The following is a 20,376-nucleotide window of genomic DNA, read 5'->3' on the forward strand; positions in this document are numbered from 1 at the left end:
TTATGAATTCGTTGAACTTTTGTATTACCATTTTATTTGTTTAAATGTTTTTGTTTAAAACAATGAGATTCATTTTTGCCATCGTGACAGTTATCAATTCCTCAACAATTACGAACAATAACCATCCATCTTCACCAAATATTCTACTCTGAATTCTTAAATACAAGGTTGTTAAAATAAAGTATCCCTATGTAGAGGGCTCTGGAGCTAGTTCCAAGGCTGTACTGAAGAGGAATTTGGACAACAGGTACAAAAAAGAATGCGCTCGCCATTTATTGGAAAAAAAAATAGTTACAAGATTTGTCACTATATGGCGCTGTGGCAATACAATTGTTCAACGTGTCCTCCATTTTGGCCAACAACAGTTTCCATTCAAGAACAGCATTTTCTACAGCAGAACGTAACATGTCAACTGGGATAGCCAGCACATGACGTCTAATTCTGTCCTTCAGATCTGCCAGAGTTTGATATCCTTCCCGATACAGCTGGTTCTTCAAAAAACCCCATAACCAGAAGTCGCATGGGGTGAGGTTTGGAGATCAGGGTCAAGATGTCTGGAAACAACGGCTGATGACCCGTTCGTCTGTAAAGTGTTGCCTTCGCAATCTGTGGGCACAACGGTGGATGTGGAGTGGTGCACCATCTTGCATGAATATGGTATCCTGAAGGCACCCACGTTGTTGCAGCTCTGGTACTGCGAAATTTGCCAACATTTCATAATATCGCTGTCGAGTGACGGAACAGGTGAGGGGTCCAGTCGGTGTTACCTGTTTAAAAAAAAATATGGCCCAATCATAAATGGGGCTGTAAATCCACTCCACACTGTCACTTTTGGAGAATTCAACGGACCTCTTGGATAACTGGAGGGTTTTTTGTTGCCCAAATGCGTCAGTTGTGCGTATTCACTTGTCCATTTAAGCAGAAGTGGACTTCATCACTCCAAAGGATGTTCCATGGCCAAGTGATATCCACTTTCATTCGCGGCAGAAACTGAAGTGCGTATGTGAAACGAATATCTGCATCACCATGTTTTTGCGAATGTAGCACGTGCATCTTGTAAGGATAGTACCGCAATACCTGACGCATTACTGGCCTTACAGAGGAATACGACATGTCCACGTGAAGTGGACATGTCGTATTCATTGTAAGGCCAGTGGCACACTTGCGCTACCACATGGATATTGACTCGATAAATCCACGACAGCCATAGCCACATCTTCAACACGAGAGGAGTCCACTCGTTTTCGACCTGTACCTGGTTGAACACCAAGATGTCCTGTCGCTTCAAATTTCGCAATCATTTTGCGGACAGCACAAAAAGTCATAGGTCCACGTGGGCCTTATGCGCTTCTGACGGCGGAATTGTCTGATAGCCGCAGCTGCATTGTTGCTGTTCTGATAGTACAGTGCCTTCAGTAATAGCGCCTTTTCTTGCAACGTTGTTGGCATTGCTGCTGCAATGCAGGCAAACATCTATTGTATGATTTTGAAGAGACTGCTTTGCTTTTATACAGTACAGTAGAGTAGAGCTGAGTAGAGACGCTGTGGCAATAACTTACGATTATGCTAATAACCTAAGTTATTTGCATTTTCAATGATACTGCCAAAAACCCTTGCATTACCTTTGTTTAAATGTATCCCGTCTATACAGAACAGTTCCTTCTACCTGTGAATGAAGGCCAAGCTTGTAAATCCCCCCCCCCCCCTACCCCAAAAATGCCTTGCAGTGTTCTTCAAGTCTTGAGTTAATCCACAAGCCAGAATGTAATTCTTCCTAACGTGCCTGGGCAGAATTTGACACATATAGACATTCTGGCCTAACTCGCAGCATTTCTTCAGCATGGTCCTATTTTTGTCTAACAAATCGTCAGATCGTCCAAGTAAGTTAAAATCTTCTTCTCAGGGACCTTCCATAAAATATTGGTTACCAATTCCAAGGTTATAGTATCAATGTTTTGGCATTTGCTGATGACCTCGCCTTAGCGGCCAATGCAACCATTTAAATCCAGTGTTTACTGGAGAGAACCCATTCCTTCCCGAGAAAAAGTGGATTGGAAATAAACAGAGCAAAATCCTAGACCTTATCCCATATTCCTTCTGGGAGGATTTGAAGGCTAAAGTGCAGTCTTGCACCTTTCTACCTGGTGAAGACGCTTTGCCAACAACAGATGTGTTGGACGAGTGGAACAACCTTGGTGTAGAGTTCTCTTCTTCGGCGAAAGCAAGTTAGGCTCACTTGAGTCCCCTAAAGCCTCAGCAGAGGCTCTTTATTCTTAGTGTTTTCCTAATCACTAGACTATTTCATTGTCTAGTTCTGAGCAGAGTCACGACAGGAAGGCTTAATTCCCTCGACCTACGAATTAGATGAGTAATTAAAAAATGGCTGAGACTAAACAAGGATGTTGTATCCCCTTATTTGTAAGCAGACTTCTCCTTTGGGAGTTTGGGGATTCCTTCTCCTAGGTGGATTATCGCAATCCTGAGGAGGAGACATCTGGGAAGACTCCAATACTCTGTTTCGCTTCTCATCAGAAATATTGCCAGTCTTCCCTTCATGAAGAGTGAGTTGAACTCTAACAGGAGATTACAAATAGGAGGCAGTTAGAGATAGACTCTAAACCAAAACTTAAAGAAAGATCGCGTTCCCTCCTTCACAGGTCATACGATGGCCATGCTCTCGAAGAGTCACCTAAAGTGCCGGCTCAGCATCAGTGGTTTGGAGATGGAACCAGGCTGCTGTCAGATCATACATTTATTACTTTGATTAATCCTCCGTGCCCTCTACAGAACATCAAGAGGACGATCTAACGATCAGAATTGTAGCACATGGTGTGTAGCAATGAGAACTCTGGCCCACATCGCTCTAAGGATACATAGGTCCCATGGCAGCAGAGTTAAACCATGATTCTGTAGTCAAATATAGTAAACAATAGACTATGTTGGAAAGAGTGGTTGATTCTGATGGAGCCACGATATAATACCCAAGATGGGCTACGTAAACCAGACCGTGTGGGGGGGGGAAGTGCCTATCTATTGGACATATATATCGTGTGCTCAGGTTAGGATCTAGAAACTTCCCACTGATTGAAACGTCGATATTATGACATGAATAAAAGTCTCATCCAAGTAATTAAAGAAGAATTTGGGTTAATTCCCTTTGTATCTACTATCACTGTTTCATGTAGAGGGAGGGTGTCGTGCTTGACATCAACTTCACTCCCATTGTCCATGTGGTTAACTACATCATATTTGAAAATAATTTCTATCCGAGTTCTTCAGGGAACGTTTAGTTGCTGGCGGGTTCATCAGCAGATGACTTCTATGGAATGATGAACGTGTCATACTGGTGTTGAAATCGCACATTTGTAAAGGTACCATTGCATTATTCATGGAAATACGATGAATGTACTGTAATACCTGCAGCATAAATGAGTAATGACGAACCCCAGTGATGTGCAACAAACAAAACGAACAGAAATAATACAGAGTAAAACGGCAATGGTATTGTTCCGAACGGGAATTGTACATGTAAACCAGTTGTTCATTCACTTTTTTTTTCTTTTTTTTTTTTTAATTAATGGGTTCAATTTCCGGCTACAAAGGAAATGTGACATATTCATTTAGTTTGTTAGCTACCTGAGCAGGATCATCAGCAGTTGAACCATCGATATGAAGTGCAAGGTGCCCACGATTTTCGAGTGCGGGAAAATGAAAAAAAACTAAAGTGGTTTTGAAACGTCCAGTTCCAAAGTTAAACTGTTTTGTTCCTGAAAGTTGCAGAAATGGTTTAAGGTCAGTCTTCATAGAAAGAAAAATCACCGTTTCTGTGTATTGAGACATTCTCGAGCATTATCTGAGCTCGTAAATTGCTCATGATGCAACACTATATTCATCCAACAAGGTTGAGTTCTCTCACTTCCAACAGCCCGCTTGGGTTTCCAATTTTCATGTCATTGGACGGAGTACGAAGGTTCAGTTCTGTGATCAGCGACTTGACACTAATGGACTTATTTTGGTGGAATTTATTTTAAGGGACGGTAGTAGTAGTTGTATAGGCAAATGATGCATGAAAGCAAGCTTACAAAATCTTCCATCCATATTTCAAGAAATTGTAATTCTTCCTTGAGTCCACTTTCACAAAAAAAAAAAAAAAAAAAAACAGATGGAAGCCTTTTCTAACAATCAACTACCAGCTACCTGGAGATAAACTTCCGCATATCTATCCTACAACCACCCTTCCTCAACTTTAATTTATGCGCCCTCATGTGTGTAGTCTCAGCAAGTGGAATAATGCCATTAACATTCAACTTACTCAAAGAATTCAAGGCGTTAAACACCTCAATCAGATCTCCCCCACCCCAGTATCTTGTCTTGCGACTCTGCAATTTGCAGAAACGAAAATTCTCTCTAGGTAAGACTACTCGTTTGTTTATTTCAACAGACTGGTTGCCCTGGTAATCTACATCCTTCTTAAAGTGAGGCCTCCCGGCCTGTATACAGTACTGAAGTTTCGGCTTCACCATGGGCTTGTACAAAGGGATAATCACCTTTCTATCCTTCTAGCACAATTCCTGTATATCATTGACAAAATTGCATGAGCTGTCCTGGCAGAATGTATGCACTTCTCAGAGAATTTCATGTCTCAATGTACAATTACTCGCAGGTGTTTTTCATTCTTGGCTACCCTGAGTGTAGTACCCACAGTTGATAAGTTACTCTGGGATTACTGCTACCCATGTACAATACCTTGCATTTGTCAATTCTTAAACTTGGACTACCATTTCTCATCCCATCGACCTAATTTTCATCGATCTTGTTGCAGTAGCTCACACTGATGCCTGTCTTTAACCACACTGCCAACATTTATGGATAGTTGAATGGGAGAAGAGAGAGGCTTGTTACACAGACAGAGAATCGTAAGTATTTCCAGAGAAGGTTTAGGCATTCCAAGCGCATCGTTTCCACACGTGGTCGTCAGGTGGAAATGTGTTAAGGAAGAATAAAACTGTGGGTACAGTCAAACCTCCACCGTGAACAGGAACAACATCCACCCCTCCCTGTAGAGGCCATCACAGATAATTCCAGGACCGGGCTTGCGTATTTTAAGGTCTAGAGGGACATGATTATGAAAGCAATAAACAGCCTTACCAGTAAACCTACTGTTAGTCCCGACCTATTTCCACTCTTTATTCTGAAAATATGCAGTGTCTATGTGAATGGCCTGTTACCTTACATCTTCATTCGTATTCTCGAGACTGGTATCAACCAAAAATTTTGGAATGTCTTTCATACATTACCAATTCCAAAAACAAGCAAACAAACCGAGAGACCCCAACGGCTACAGCGCAATCTCTATTTCCTCTGGGCTGCTAAAAGTGTTTGAAAAAACAATACAGCGCATCTTAGTCGATCCCTGGTTCAATGGGTGACCACAACATCTTCATACTGTTATTTCTAAGAAGTCTAAGCTGTCTAATCTATTAATAATCAGCTGGGCAATCCAAAAAGCCCTAAACTCTAAGAAACAACTTGAAATGTTATTCCTGGACATACAAGCAGCCTTCGACACACTCAGCACAACAGAGCTAGTTAAAAATTTGAAGCATTATTTCAGAATCGAAGGTAACTTTCTTGCTGTTCTCAATCAGCTTCTCATTAACAGGTAGGTTTATGAAAAGAACCATTGATTGAAGAGGACCACCACGACCTCTGTCGGCATCCCACAAGGGGGAGTTCTTTCATCATGGTTTTTTGCCACGGCATTAGAGCCCTTCCTTGAGAAGCACCCAATCTTCATTACATACGCTTACTACGCTTATGATCTGAATATGCTGGTTACATCCGATGATCGAACAAAAGTTGAGACAGTCGCATATGAAAACCAGATAGTATTGTTTGAATTCCAGGATTATCTAGGACATCTGAGGGTTAAGTTGAATCCTCAGAAGGCAGCTCAGATAACTTTGCCAAAAAGGACTATGAATGAGATTATGATCACAATCAACGGGGCAGCCATTAAAAAGGTTCACTCCCACACGGATTTGTGGTTGAAGTTGGACGACGGGATTAGTTTCAAAGACCAATTCAAGATGGCCAGGTTAAAAACGCTTGCGGAAATTCGGGCAATCCGGCAGGAGTTGGTCGATCTTAGACCTCGACGGTTCCTTTTGGAATACGTCCGAAGCAATTTGATACCAATACCGTTCTGTTGAATATTGGCTCCTGAGATGGCTAAACAGGGAGATAGGCTATCCTTTTACCATGTCTAGGAGCGTGCTCTATGCAAACCTTGGCATGAAACTCTGGGATCCCATCATCAAAGAGAGGAATCTCTACATCTTGGCACAATTTCTATGCTGCCAAATGGATTCTCCTGATATCTGGGACGTTTCTACATCCTCGGACCTCAGAACGAACCCGGTGCAATTTAACACCTTATCCACAATCTTCCCTGCAAAACGTGCAATACATTAGAGCAGTGTTTCCGGCAAATACGTCCGGAATGTATAACTCGGTGGGAATTGATGCCTGATCGTTCTCTAACTGGAAGCGCTATGGAGAGGACACCCTGAAAGAAGTCTATAAACATGAACGATAATCTTTAAGTGGAAGTATTTCCCAGGCAAGGCTTTCCTGGATTCCCGTTGTGTGTGTGTGTATGTGTGTGTGTGTGTGTGTGTGTGTGTGTGTGTGTTTTCTCTGTATTTTCAATTGTTCTGATTTCTTGTAATTCCAATCAATGTAATCAACTGGAATTTGCATAACGTTCGCCCGTGAAGCCTAACCAGGGTCTTTCGGTAGTGCCCACTGATGTGGAAATAAAATGATGTTAATAATAATAATAATAATTTATGTCATTAGCAAACTAAGACATTAAGGCTGATATATCTGCATCAATGTCTTTCTATACATTAAAATAATTTTCCCCCTAGTTATATTTATTCAGCCAATGAGAGAAGAGGGATGCGGGTTACGTGCTAATACGTGAAAAATACAAAAATCCGTAACACAAGCTTGTGTGGGGGGGGGTTTATTTTTATGTTTATTCTTATTTGTTTTTATTTACTTTATTTAAATAATCTTCTTTTTTTTCAACCTGTTTCACAATGCTATAAGGGCTTATTTAATTATTCCCTGTACTCTACTGTGCCCCCCCCCCCCCCCCGTTTAGTCCCCTCCCACTTTACACCTGACTTGTTTGTCTCCCAGAAGTTTCTAGACTCTAAGGGGGTCTCAATATTTTTTTTCTCCTCTGGATTGGCTGAAGTTCAAAATGACTGACAAACACTTAAGTACCAAATCATAATAATATTTATTGACAATATATATATATATATACATTTCCAATCAATAGCTAAGATTGACTGTGAACTTTAATATGTGTAGCTTTGTTAGGCCGTTAGGCCTTATCTGTGTATATCTTTGTAATTCAAACTACAGAGTTTTCATACCTATATATATACATATCATTATTTTCTTCGTGTGTCTCATCCTTGGGTTCTAACGGATCTAAGAGTCATTACATCTTATGATCCTTACATGAGTTTCCGACCAATCAACTGTCCTAGTAGGTTTACAAGTGGCTTCCAGCATGGCAATAAACAATTTTTAAGTAGCTATATATATACACATATTTATATCCCTTTCCAAAATCACCACGTATACATACATATATATAAATATACCTCAGTTAGCAAATCCTTTCCTCAACTACAGACCTGTTCATCATTCATAATCAACAATAGTAATTAACCGTTTCCCGTATCTAATCCTATAATCCTTTAACTAGCAGGGCACTCTATAAGCGTTTTATCCATTTAAAACAGTTACTACCACTCTGTGTTATACTCTCTATAAATCCAAATTCGCTATAATTTCATAATCAACTACAATCCTTTGTTACCTACTTTGTCATTCCCTCAAAATCAACTATTATCTCAAAGTATCCTTTCTACCCATTTATAAATCTTTATCTTAAAAACCTACACTTAATTTCACTACCGTTCTGTGGTCATGGTTACAATTACATTTAACTTTCTCTTATAGATTAGGTATTTCTCCTAGAGTCCTTCCTTTATAAACTTAAGTTTTGTTTCTTACTGAACTATCACTTACTCAGTTTCCAAGTGATTTTCCTATTCAGGGATTTTCCTAATCATCAGCATAACGGTGTAGATTAGGAGGCGGGCGGTTGCTCATCCATGGAATGCATCAATTTACTTGAGATTCGCTCTCCCATAGGCACTGCGCTGTTGAATTGAATAAGGGTCCTTTTCTTACGGCGTTCTCTAGGATTTTCCTTGGGCACTCCTCCTCCTTCGCTATGAATTTCGTCGGCTTCTCACACTGCTGTAGTATACATTGGCTACTGCAGAATATTCCTTCTTCCACATGGACACATTTCTTTTCCCAACTTTAGGCTTACGAAATTTCTCACAAAGAAAATTTCCTTCCCATTCCTAAACCATCTCCCCAAACTCAGCAACGACTCTGCGCCACGACTGTCTTCCTCTACGCACTTCCGAAAACTACCTCACACGACTGTCTTCCTCTACGCACTTCCAAAGACTACCCAACCATCTCCCCCAAACTCAGCAACGACTCTGCCCCACGACTGTCTTCCTCTACCCACTTTCGAAAACTACTTCAAAAAAACTTCTCCTTCTCCTCACTCTGAATTTCAAAATTTCCTGCGCTTTTTCGTTCAGACCAATCGCTGACAAATACATCCCTTCCCCTGTGATTCCCATTCGTCTCCTATACTCTTCGTGGGCGTGTTTTCCATCATTTTTAGAGAGGGCTACTTGTTTCCAGCAATTCCTAGAATTTTTTTAGAAAGGCAACTGGAAATTCCTGTAATTTTGGAGTTTCTAGATCGTCTTTGTGTTTGCCCAGCTATGCCCTGTATTGGCCTTGATACACCTGTCGTTAATTGCCCCCGTGAAATTTTAAAGTGTGCACTTAAATATCATGAATACCTCCATTACTGAGCTCCATCTCTATCTTATTTATTTTTGTTTCAGCTCATTGTACTTTAGGGCGAAATGTTAACTCTGATCTGAGCTCATTAACTACGGTCTGCTCCATCAGTGTTTCCTATTGTATCGCGTGTTCGAAACGCTTCCCCCCCGTTGCTACGTTAATCTTCCTCTAGCTTAAAGGTAATAGGCGTAACGAGCACAATTAAACCTTGACTTATCTGAATTATCCTATACAATTTCAGTTATTAGTTTTTTGACCATATATATTTCAAATGGTTGTCTGTGTTAATATTCCTTAATAATTTTATTCAATATCAATAACCCTCATTATTTTTAACAGTTGTAAGGACAGGTCCTTACACTTGTTTTACTGTGGTAAAACAAACTTCTGTTTAAACGTGTTCATGCTAGACAAACCTCGTGCACACGCATTGTTTATCTAACATGACCACGCCGTACCAACCTTGACTTCCATATGTAACGTATTTATGTATTCATAGCTGAAGAGACACACACAGTGTCGAAAGCTTCTGTACTATATTTTATTTTATTTTATCAAAAGAAGCGTGAGCATCCCCCTAGTGATTATTAATAAATATAGAAAACAACGATGGGTACAGCACTGAACCCTCGGAACACCACTAATAACATTAGTCCACGAAGAGAAATTCCAAGTGATAACCACTCCCTCTCTTCTTCCACTTAAACCATCCTCTTATCCCAAGCAGTAACTATGATAAAAAAAACTTGGATTTTTTACTACTACATTACCATTAATGCTTAATACTGTTCACTGTGTTAATCGTGCTGTGCCCAAGAAGACAGAATTTTTTTGCTAAGTATAAGGTTATCTAAGATTACCTCAAAGCTTCTAAGGCTATGAGGTGTCAGTACAGTGTGTCTATAAACTGCGTGTATTTTGTGGTCTGGGGTTTTATCTCCAGTTTTCTGGAAGAAAACATCCGATCTTTTGGACTTAAAATCAATGCAATGTTTCATGAGACTGACTAACTCAGCCACCTTCTGAGAAAAAAAAAAAAAACATTAAAATTTCTCGCGTCGAAGCTCACCAATGGGATTTCAAGAACACCTCGGTCCTAACTTTGTATAGTCTGCGTTTTCTGGCAGGTACAGAAAATGTTGTTGTTGTTGTTGTTATAGAAACAATTTTTCTTTATAGGTATTACCCTAAAGAAAAGCATGAAGATATACAATAACTACGTTTGTGGTTATTGTCTATCTTCATATTTTCAAAAGTAGCGTATTAGAGAGCAGATTTTAAAAAAATAAGAAGCATAATAAGTTTATCTTGAAAAAAAAAACCCCATTGCTCCTTCCACCTACCCGCACAATTAAAATGCTCACAGAGATTACTTCCGAAACAGATATCTAATCCTACAAACGTCCAAATCCCTGTAGTGGTAGGATTTTGTTGTAGTAGGATGTTAGGAGCATTAGCGACTACGGCCATTTTGCTCAGTATATTACATGAGTTCTGGGGTCGGTTTTCTGTTTGGTGGACAAAAAACACCAGTTTCTGGGCGAAAAACCCATGCTTTCCTTGCCTGAGACCGCCCAACTCAACCACGTTGTGAAAAAAGCCCATAAAACTTCCAAACGTAAGGATCGATGGGACTCGAACTCAGGTCTTTGCAAACCGGTGCGATTTTACCAACTGCTTCGCTACCCACGAGGATATCCAAATCATTAGATGAGGTGAAGAGGATGGCGCTATACTCCATAGAAGCGGACAGGATGCCCAAGCTCCTGCCCCCTTCTCGGCTATTAATGCTGAACCATTAGTGGGATATAGACCAACAGATGCCATATTAAACATCCCTACCATCACTCCCTATCTGCGAAACAGAGAAACTAGAGCACTTATCGAGCAACCACCGGTGATAGATAATCATGAGCAACAGTCCCTCGTAGAATATATGCAACAAGGATCTAAGGCCCCTACCCGAGTCCCCCATCTCCCTTACCACAGGACCGATCTTGCTCTTATTCTCCGGCCATATGTGAGGCTGATAGAGTGTGCCCTGAAAAGTATCCCACGCTGACATATGTGGAAATAACATCAAACGGGAATACAAGGAAAACCTTATCTCAGAAGACTTATGGGAGGGTGCAGAATCAGAGTATGTCGAAGGCTGCCAACCGAAGAGCAACTTCTATAACAAAAGTACACAATAGCCAGATCCGGAATAATAACTCTTATCTCTCTACACAATCTCCGAACTATAATTTTAATGTAGATACAGCGCATACAAACCTCCCTACAGATGGCCAATTGGCAAGGAGGTTCAATATTACAGCCGTCAGAACCGGAGAGAAAGTCTTTGTTACTAGGCTTGCCCCGAACACGCAAGCGAATGACATAAGGGCCATGTTTGCTCCAGGATTCGGAGTCCACACAGAAGTAAGACAGCTGAAAACAAGGCATCCTTCTTACGGGTCATATTTGCTCACATGCTCCCCTGATTGACCTAAATCTAATCCTTGATGACAACAACTGGCCGGTGGGAGCGCTAGTTAAAAGATGTCGAGAAAAGAACGCAGCATCCGTGCAGAGAACCAGTAGTACGCATTAACCTATATAGCCACTAAAGAAGCAGAATGCCCCTTCTGGAGAATGCCACACCATTTGCTGTTTTATTCAGAACGCTAGAAGTGTTGTTAACAAACTGCACACATTGCAAACCTGCCTGCTCCTTGAAGAATATAACTTTATGTGTATAGTTCAGACTTGGCTAAATAATAACAGGCAACTGGATCTGCTGGTATAATCCTCCAGTTACAGATTTATTGGGAACAGCAGAAGAGATAAGCGGGGTGGAGGAGTTGCAATCCTTTATCATGAAAGATTGCATCCTACAAAAATTAAACCAAGTCAGTCTGCAAACTTTGAAGCCATATCCGCGTCTTTCAGGAGGAAGGCTCAAGAAATCGAAATCTGCCTCATCTATCTTCCGCCGGAACACAGTGCTGACACCAGGACCTAGCTTCTTGTGTGGATTTCAAAGAATCTTGGCATAGATATTCCCGTGATTGTAACTGGTGACTTTAATATGCCTAGCAGCATTTCGATTTATTATATCATAATATGATAAACATAAAAAATATCACCCCTCAAACTAAATTCCACTCAGATCACAACCCAATATGTTGTGAAATTTCCGTGTCCAATAGTGCAGGTGAGCAACGCATCGATGAGCAAACTCGTCAAACCAAGAAGATATACTCTCTTTAGTTCATTAGACCTGGGATTATTTTAAAACATCTCAAGACCTACAACTGGAATGCTCTATATAATAAACCGGTGGAAGAAGCTGCCAACTTGATGGAGAAAGAGCTCCTATTTATTGCTGACCTGGGTGCCTCAGAAGAAGTAAGGCTCGCCGACAAAACTAAACCGTGGTTCAACGAGTATTTAAAACAGGCGTTTGTGGCCAAGCAAAAGGCTTATAGGAGATGGAAAAAAATCAGGATTGGATTAAGACTTCACGGACTACAAGAAAAAACAGAGACATTTTCTTGAAAAAGAAACGACATTCACGGTACTAAGAGGTTATTAGAAAGCTTCGCCATTCGAAACGAATCGTGAGCAGAAAGGCCGCTAAATTTGAAATGGAAGAAACCACATTCGGACAATGGGCTAAGGAGTGCTCTGAAAGGCTGCCAGTTGAAGGTAAAGCAAAAAATGTCCAAGGATATCAGCTGGAGAATATGGCACAACATATTTTAGCGAGAGGAGGCGTTTGCGAGAATGCTTTATCCACACTCACTATTTCTAGAGAAGATCTCATCAATGCCATCAATTCCTTGCCTACCAAATCTACGATCGGCCCCGACGGGTTTCCTATCTTTATTTTAAAAATATGCAGTGCTTATTTTGTTGATGCTCTGTTGCACATTTTCCAAAACATCCTGAGAGATGGAGAGCTCCCCCAGAGATGGAATCACTACTTTGTGCTGCCGGTGAGCACATGCCATCCCCCCCTCCATACCGTAGTACCGAGACGATCCACTACTACTAATCTGTTGGAGACCCTCTTCAGAATGCAGCATGCATTAAATGAAAAAGCCCAAATTGACATCATATTCCTCGATATAAAGGCAGCTTTCGATAATGTGGCGTTACCTGCACTCGAAAACATTAAAAGTTTATTTCCGCATTGAGGGCAAACTACTGCGGATCATCAAGACCATCTTGAAGCCAAGGCACCTAATTGTACAACAACAAGAATTCCGCGCAGAATACACCCTCACGTGGCGCAATGTATAGTATCTTATGTAGGACGGCACCTGAACGAAAGTTCAACGTCATTGTACACTGTGATGGTTACAGAGCACTGTAACAGGCCAGAAATGTGTGTAATGTTATGTTCGTGCAGTGTGTGTGTTGTTGTGTTGTTTAGTTGTTTCTGGCCGTTTTGTCACCAGGCAGGCGATCACCTGGAAAACCTGCCCTATGTGCGCTAACTTGACCTTGATGTAGCTTAATTAGTCCTTGTACGAGCTGAACTACTTGTGTTGGAAAATCTTTTGTCAGTAAAGTTGCTTATGCAGATCTAAAATTAATAAAATAACTTTGCCTGATGACTTCTTTCAGAAGCTGATACACTCATTTTGGAGACTAAATATTCCTCTTCCTGATGATACCAAATACCACTGTTATTAACTATTCAGGCAATTAAATTAAGATCAAAATAGTAGAGCACTTTTTTACTCGACTGACGTGCTGCGCGAGCATGCGCGATTCTCACTCGGGGCATCCCTCAGGGAGGTGTTTTATCAGCTTTGCTGTTCGCTGCCGCCCTGGAGCCTTTTCTGGCCCGGAATCAAAATTTTATTTCTTACGCCGATGATATAAAATATTGTGTTGTCTCCAACGAAGGATCTCTGGTGTCCCACGTCAATTTCCATGCCAACGCTAAGCTGTATGAACTGGAGACATACCTACGCAAAATCGGTTTACAGCTAAACTCAGAAAAGTCAGCACAACAGACAATAACTAAGAAGAAGATTAAAAATCAAATCAAATTATCTCTTAATGGAGCACAGATTAAGAAATTCAACTCATTGAAAGTCAACCGACCTAGGAGTGACGTGGGACGAGGGCTTTACCTTCCAAAGGCACTTTCAGAACACGAGTACAAAACCTCTTGCTGCCATATGGGCTGTAAGACAGGAAATAACTGGGATTCGAAACCAGCAGCCACTGACCCAATATATACTAAGATGTATCATACCTGTATCCTTATATGCTTCGACAATTTGGTCCTCTGCTCCAAATACTTATATCAGGAAATTTCTCAGCCTGGAATACTGGTTGCTCCGGTGGTTAAATAGGATTGCCAGGAAGCCCTTCACAATTTCGAAATCCATATTGTACGCAAACTTGAACACAGTTCCGTGGATTCAGATGATCACAATACGTAACATCTGCACTCTAGCACAACTTCTGACTGGGAGTTTAGATGCCCCTCAAATTGAAAATCTTGTAATAAGGCCCCGCCCTGGAGCCCGCTTACACAATCCTCATAGTCTCCGAAGCGCTCTTAATAACTTGGACGGATTAAGGTGAATGTTTCCTGCCAATACTCTGGAACTGTTTAGAGACCTCAAAATAGACCCGGACAGGTATTGCCATGAGTTGAGAAAACTTACAGGAAGCTCACTGCAGCGGATCTGTATACAGAACTACAAATATGATGAAGAACGTGAATCAAGAAAGACTTCAAGTGCCCTCGAACTCGTAAAAATCTTAAATGAACGATATATTATATTTCCAAAAGGCTCTTCTAGGACTGAGGGCATTCCTTTTGTATTTGTATATTGTTTTGTAATTTTGTAATTTTTCTATGAATGTATGATTTTTGTATCTATATGTAATTTTTCCTCTATGTTTATATATCTTAGGTATTTACTGATATTTTATCCTATGTTACACTCTAATAAGTTTAGTTGGATGTATGGATGAGCCACCCTCCTAGATAATTTCTGTACAGGGGTGTCTGTTGAATAAACTGATGATGATAATAATAATTATTATTATTCTCTTTCTAAATACCCTCACCCTCAGCGACAACCTATGATTAGCCCCAGGCGACCTTAACTGGAATGTTAATTCAAAACATTCTTAGTTTGGGAAAACAGTACAGAACATATACACTGAGTGATCACTGAATTATAACCATCTACCTAATACCGTACTGGGCCACCATTCCCACTGATAACAGTCGCTATTCGCCTAGGCTTTGATTCCACTAGATGTCTGAGCACTTCCGTAGGGATCTGCAGCTATGTTGCCCTCATGGCTTTCCACAGTGCCGGATGACGATTGCGTGTCCATACGCCTGATTTACCGTTAAAAACAACCCACATAAGATCAGTTAGATTGAAGTCAAGCGAATTTGGTGGCCAACATAGACGGGTGATACTGTGAATGTGTTCCTCGAGCCACTCGTGCACAGTGCAGTCCCGATGACATCGGGTATGTCGTATGTGTTGCTACTTTGCAATCCATCTTCCCCACTGCTGGCATCATTCCCTCGCTCCTTGTATAATTCTCTATAGTAGTCTTCTGCTATTTGAATTATGCCTTCTCTGCTGTTTATAAGTACACCATCGCTATTCTTCAGTATCATTTGTCTTTCTGTATTACTGCTCATGGCTGCTGATTTAAGTCCTCTGTTTTCCCTTAATGCTTGTTCTACTTTTCTTGTGTTAAATCTTCTTATGTCCTCTCTGAGTCTCTTTCTAATGGCTTTGCATAACTCAGTATACTCAATTTTTTCCTTGTCAGTGTTTATCTTGCTCTTCATTTTTCGCCTTCGGTTCATCATAACAAGTGTGTCTTGACTAATTTTTTCTTCCTTGGATTTCTTTTTTCCCTATAGGTTTCTTGGGCTTTATCACTTTCAGAAAGTTGTAATGTTCCTCGTCGATATCTTGGTCTTGAGCAGTCTGCAGAAGCTCAAACTTGTTCTTAAGTTCCAGTGCATACTGCTTTTTCTCCTGTTCTGTTATCTCAAAGAGCTTTGTATTATTTACTCGAGTCAGTTTTTTCCTTTCCTTTCCTACATCTATATCAAGTGTACATCTTACCATTCTGTGTTCACTTTCAACATTTACCATATTCAGGACGGTAACATCATTTACAATATCTTCTGTTAGTGAGGATGAAGTCGATTTCATTAGTTGTTAATCCATTTGGACTCTTCCATGTCCACTTTCTGTTCACCCTTTTCTTGAAAAAAGTGTTCATTAGTGACAATCATTGAGATTCTGCAAATTCCGTAAGTCTTTCACCTCTTTTATTTCTTTCACCAATTTAAAAATTTCCTATAGTTCCCCTTTCTGCGCTGTTTTGTCTTTTTCCAACCTTAGAAGACTCTCAGTTTCGGTGTACATTTCTTCAACCTCTTCATCATCATGGCTCGATGTTGGCGCATAAATCATTATAACCTTTAGCTTGTACCTCTTAGAAATCTTGAGTATTAGTCTTGACACCCTTGGTGATGTACTTTTGAATTCCAAAATGTTGTTTTTTAAATCTTTATGGATCAGAAACCCAACTCCACCTTCACTCCTTTCACTGTTTCATTTGGTGTACAGGAGATTTCCACTTGATAAACTTATAAGTGATTCATTTCTTCTTCTTGTTTCAGCCAAATCGATGATATTCCAATTCACATTTTCTAATTCCTTTCCAGCAATAATATCCTGTCTTCACCAATGAGTGACCTTACGTTGTAACAGGCCAAGTTCAGTTTCCGTGCGTGGCAGCCTGGTCGTACCCAGAGATTCTTAGCACCCTCTGCTTCCACTCTGCTCCTCTCGCTGACGTAAGAGGGAGAGTGAAAGCTGCTGGGGACTGAGGGCCATTTGTTTTGCCGTACTGTCATATGCTGGAGGGTTTGGTCTTTTCCTCTTCACGCTGACTAGGCATCTTGAAGAGAACCACTCTACACGTTCGTTGCCACCTCAGTGACGTAACAGGGCTTACCATCGAGAAGGTATGCATGAGTGGATTTTAGGGAGGCAGGACAACCGGACTTCTAAATCTTCTATAGTAGAAAGAGATATCGATTCCTTTCAGTGATGTCTGCGGGGTAATACCGTGTGCCAACCTCTCGCCAGATTAGCTGACATCCAGAATCTCAGATGAGACTGAATCTACTCTCATCAGTAAAGACTACTTTAAGTAAAGATTTTGTAGTTGTAACCTTTAGAAATAGTGTTGGTCCTTAAGTTTTGCACACCAGTGTATATTATATCTTTGAATAGTACCAGCAGGCACTATTTAACGCGATAGTATGGATTCCAAGCCTTACATGTAAAGTAACTGAGATCCGTTCAAGAATTAAAATCAGACCATTCCTTACTTTACGTCGAAAAAGGAAACCCCCATTCCTTCTTCCAAAGTAATCTTGAACCTACCCACTCATATAATTGAGATGCTCACAAAGATTAGCCGCCAAACAGATGTCTCATTCTTCAACATCCAAATCCTTATTGTTGATCAAAATAATCTCACCCTGAATGACAAACTAACCTATGAAATAGCTCCAGGAAACCTCAACCGGAGTTTTAATTCAAAACATTCTTAGAGTGGGAGTACAGTACAGAACATATACACTGAGTGATCACTGAATTATGACCTTCTACCTAATAGCGCGCTGGGCCACCGTCCCACGAAGAACAGTTGCTATTTACCGAGGCATCGACTCCAATAGATGTCTGAACACCGTCAGGCTGATACCGTGATTCTGTTCCTCGAGCCACTCGTGCACAGTGCAGGGCGATAACACAGCTTATTATTACCTAGGAGGATCCCGTTTTGACATGGCAGGGTGAACATGGTCTCCTAAGAGGTGCCCATAGCGTCACAAGTAGGTCCATACGCGCCAGGGATCGCAGTTCCTATCAGCAAAACATTGTCTATATTAAATGACCACCGCCACATGCCTGGATCCATGGATTCCCGTGGTTTGCGAAACACGCAAAGGTGTCAGTCGGCGTGTTACACCAGGTATAAGAACCCATCAGGCCAGCACACTCGTTTCCAGTCCTCCTATGTCCAATCAGTGTGTTGTTGAAACAATAGAATTGATGGTGATCAATGCTGATCAATTGTGAGGAGAGGGTTCTCTTGGATCGTAATTTTTAAGCTGTAATTCTTTAAGAAATTAAAGGCAGGTTACACTCCACTTCGGTTTTAGTGTTTATTATTTTTATCAATTTCCGACTCGAGTTTCGGGACAAAAAAACAATTCTACGCTTACCTGAAACCGACAAACTCAGCCACGTTGTGAAAACAACCACAAACATTCCTCGCGTCATTCGAACTGAATCTGGTGTAGGAAGGACGGTGATTATATTCAACCTGCAACCGGTGAAGCTCTGTCTAGTTACTATTCCGGTTACTGAATTCAAATTAAGATGCAAAAGTTAACATTCAGAATCTGTGGCTTAAGCATTCCAAAATTCCAAGTGCAGGCTCTCTCTCTCTCTCTCTCTCTCTCTCTCTCTCTCTCTCTCTCTCTCTCTCTCTAGTAGAGTTAACCGGGATTTCTCAACTTGTGCGTCGCCACATTTTGAATTGAAATGCAGTTCTATGCTTTATCAATAGTCCCGGATGTCACCTGTAATGGTGTGCTCGCTAACAGAGAATTCGCTGTTTCAAATATGAACTGCAGTCTTGTCTAATAGCTTTGTAAAGTTTTAATCAAATTGCAAAGATGAGAGCAATGTTCTTTTATTAAGTCTAGAAGGATGCTTGAATATTTCAGATTGCCTTTATTAGTACAGAAAATAATAAAATGTAAAACATGCACAAACCATAAATTTAGAATCAGCTGCTCAATATCACAACGCATTGATCGATGTCGGAGTAGATTTCCAAACAGAACTGGAACTGCCGTCATTAATCTTCTAAAAGGTCAACGTATCTTCGGAGTGTCAAAGGAAGTTCAAGCTTCTGAATACCATCTGGAAGACTCCACCTTTTATGCAGGGTAAGTCTTATGGCACATCTGCAAAGATGGGTTAGCTCGGATGGACTGCAAAATCGTCGTTTCACAAGGGGTACCCATTCGATGGTCCTATCGAGGATGGTCATAGCCGGGAAATCCTTAGAAATTAAGGGTTGCCGGGACCGGATGACACTTTGTAAAGTTGCTACTGAGATCTGAGGAGCAACGCGAAGAAGATACATCGCACAGGCTGCCCTTTCTTGGAAATGGTGCCGCTGTTGCATTTCGGGGTCGTTTTCATCTCTGAAAATGAACTTCTCGAAGTAATACAAAATAATAAGGTGGCACAGATGTTTTTTTACACTTTTCGAATTTCCCTTAATGCTCTTTGCATTGAAATTTGCCCCAAGCCTTAATAACAACAGAATCAAGTCTGACCTCCAATTTAAATAGCTAAATGAGAGCAATTGGGATTTGCCATGACAGATCGCATCGATGAATCGCGCCCCTCTGCCAAATACCAGCCTGTTTGCATTAGCAACACGATGAAAATAGCACACGGGGGACTCCTGCACGCTCCTTTCGTCTGGTAAATCGTGTCCAGGCCATGCCCACAAAACATGAATTTCTCCAGGGTAAAGCAGTTCTTGATCGGAAAGTGTCTCGAAGCGATCGCAATTGTATAAACTCACAAGGACTTGTCCGACCAACTGCACGTCGTCAACGTTTTTCCAAAAGCAAACCTTAGCTAGAGTGTAAATGAGATCTTTAAATTCGTAGTCATCGAATTCTTTACGCGTTTCCTTTTGACACCTGTTGATTAAATTCAGAACAGTCTGGATGTTTCGCTTGCGGATCCGTGAGTGTCCTTTCACCTCTGGAGAATTCTGGAGAGCGTTTACGGCCAATTGAGTTTCTTCCTTTAATTTCCTACTCCTCAGCAAGCCAAAGTCGTACCTGGGAACTTTAGCCATTTCTGAATTCGTTGAATGTTTTGTATTACCATTTTATTTGTTTAAATGTTTTTGTTTAAAACAATGAAATTCATTTTTACCATCGTGACAGTTTCCTCAACAATTACGAACAATAATACCCATCTTCACCAAATATTCTACTCGGAATTCTTAAATACAGGGTTGTTAAAATAAAGTATCCCTATGTAGAGGGCTCTGGAGCTAGTTCAAATCCTGTACTGAAGAGGAATTTGGACAACAGGTACAATAAAGAATGCGCTCGTCATTTATTGGAAAAAAAAAAAAATAGTTACAAAATGTTTCACTATATGGTGCTGTGGCAATACAAATCACTTGAACAGCGCTACAATTGTTCAATGTGTCCTCCATTTTGGCTAAAAACAGTTTCCATCGAAGAACAGCATTTTCTACAGCAGAACGTAACGTGTCAAATGGGAT

General features: G+C 40.8%; 1 protein-coding gene across 1 annotated transcript; it reads right to left on the minus strand.

The window, feature by feature from the left end:
- Positions 1-18,915: 18,915 nt before the first annotated feature.
- On the minus strand, positions 18,916-19,938 carry LOC150090359 (uncharacterized). The gene has a single exon (XM_090390282.1). It carries the CDS (start codon positions 19,936-19,938, stop codon positions 18,916-18,918), a length of 1,023 nt encoding a protein of 340 aa, XP_090246408.1.
- Positions 19,939-20,376: the final 438 nt, after the last annotated feature.

Source organism: Mastigoproctus giganteus, chromosome 2 (genome assembly GCF_048544385.1).
Source record: "Mastigoproctus giganteus isolate SK-2022 chromosome 2, ASM4854438v1, whole genome shotgun sequence".
NCBI lineage: Eukaryota > Metazoa > Arthropoda > Arachnida > Uropygi > Thelyphonidae > Mastigoproctus > Mastigoproctus giganteus.

Excerpts from the sequence above, each read along its gene's own strand:
- LOC150090359 (XM_090390282.1), bottom strand. The coding sequence starts at position 19,938 with ATGGCTAAAGTTCCCAGGTACGACTTTGGCTTGCTGAGGAGTAGGAAA.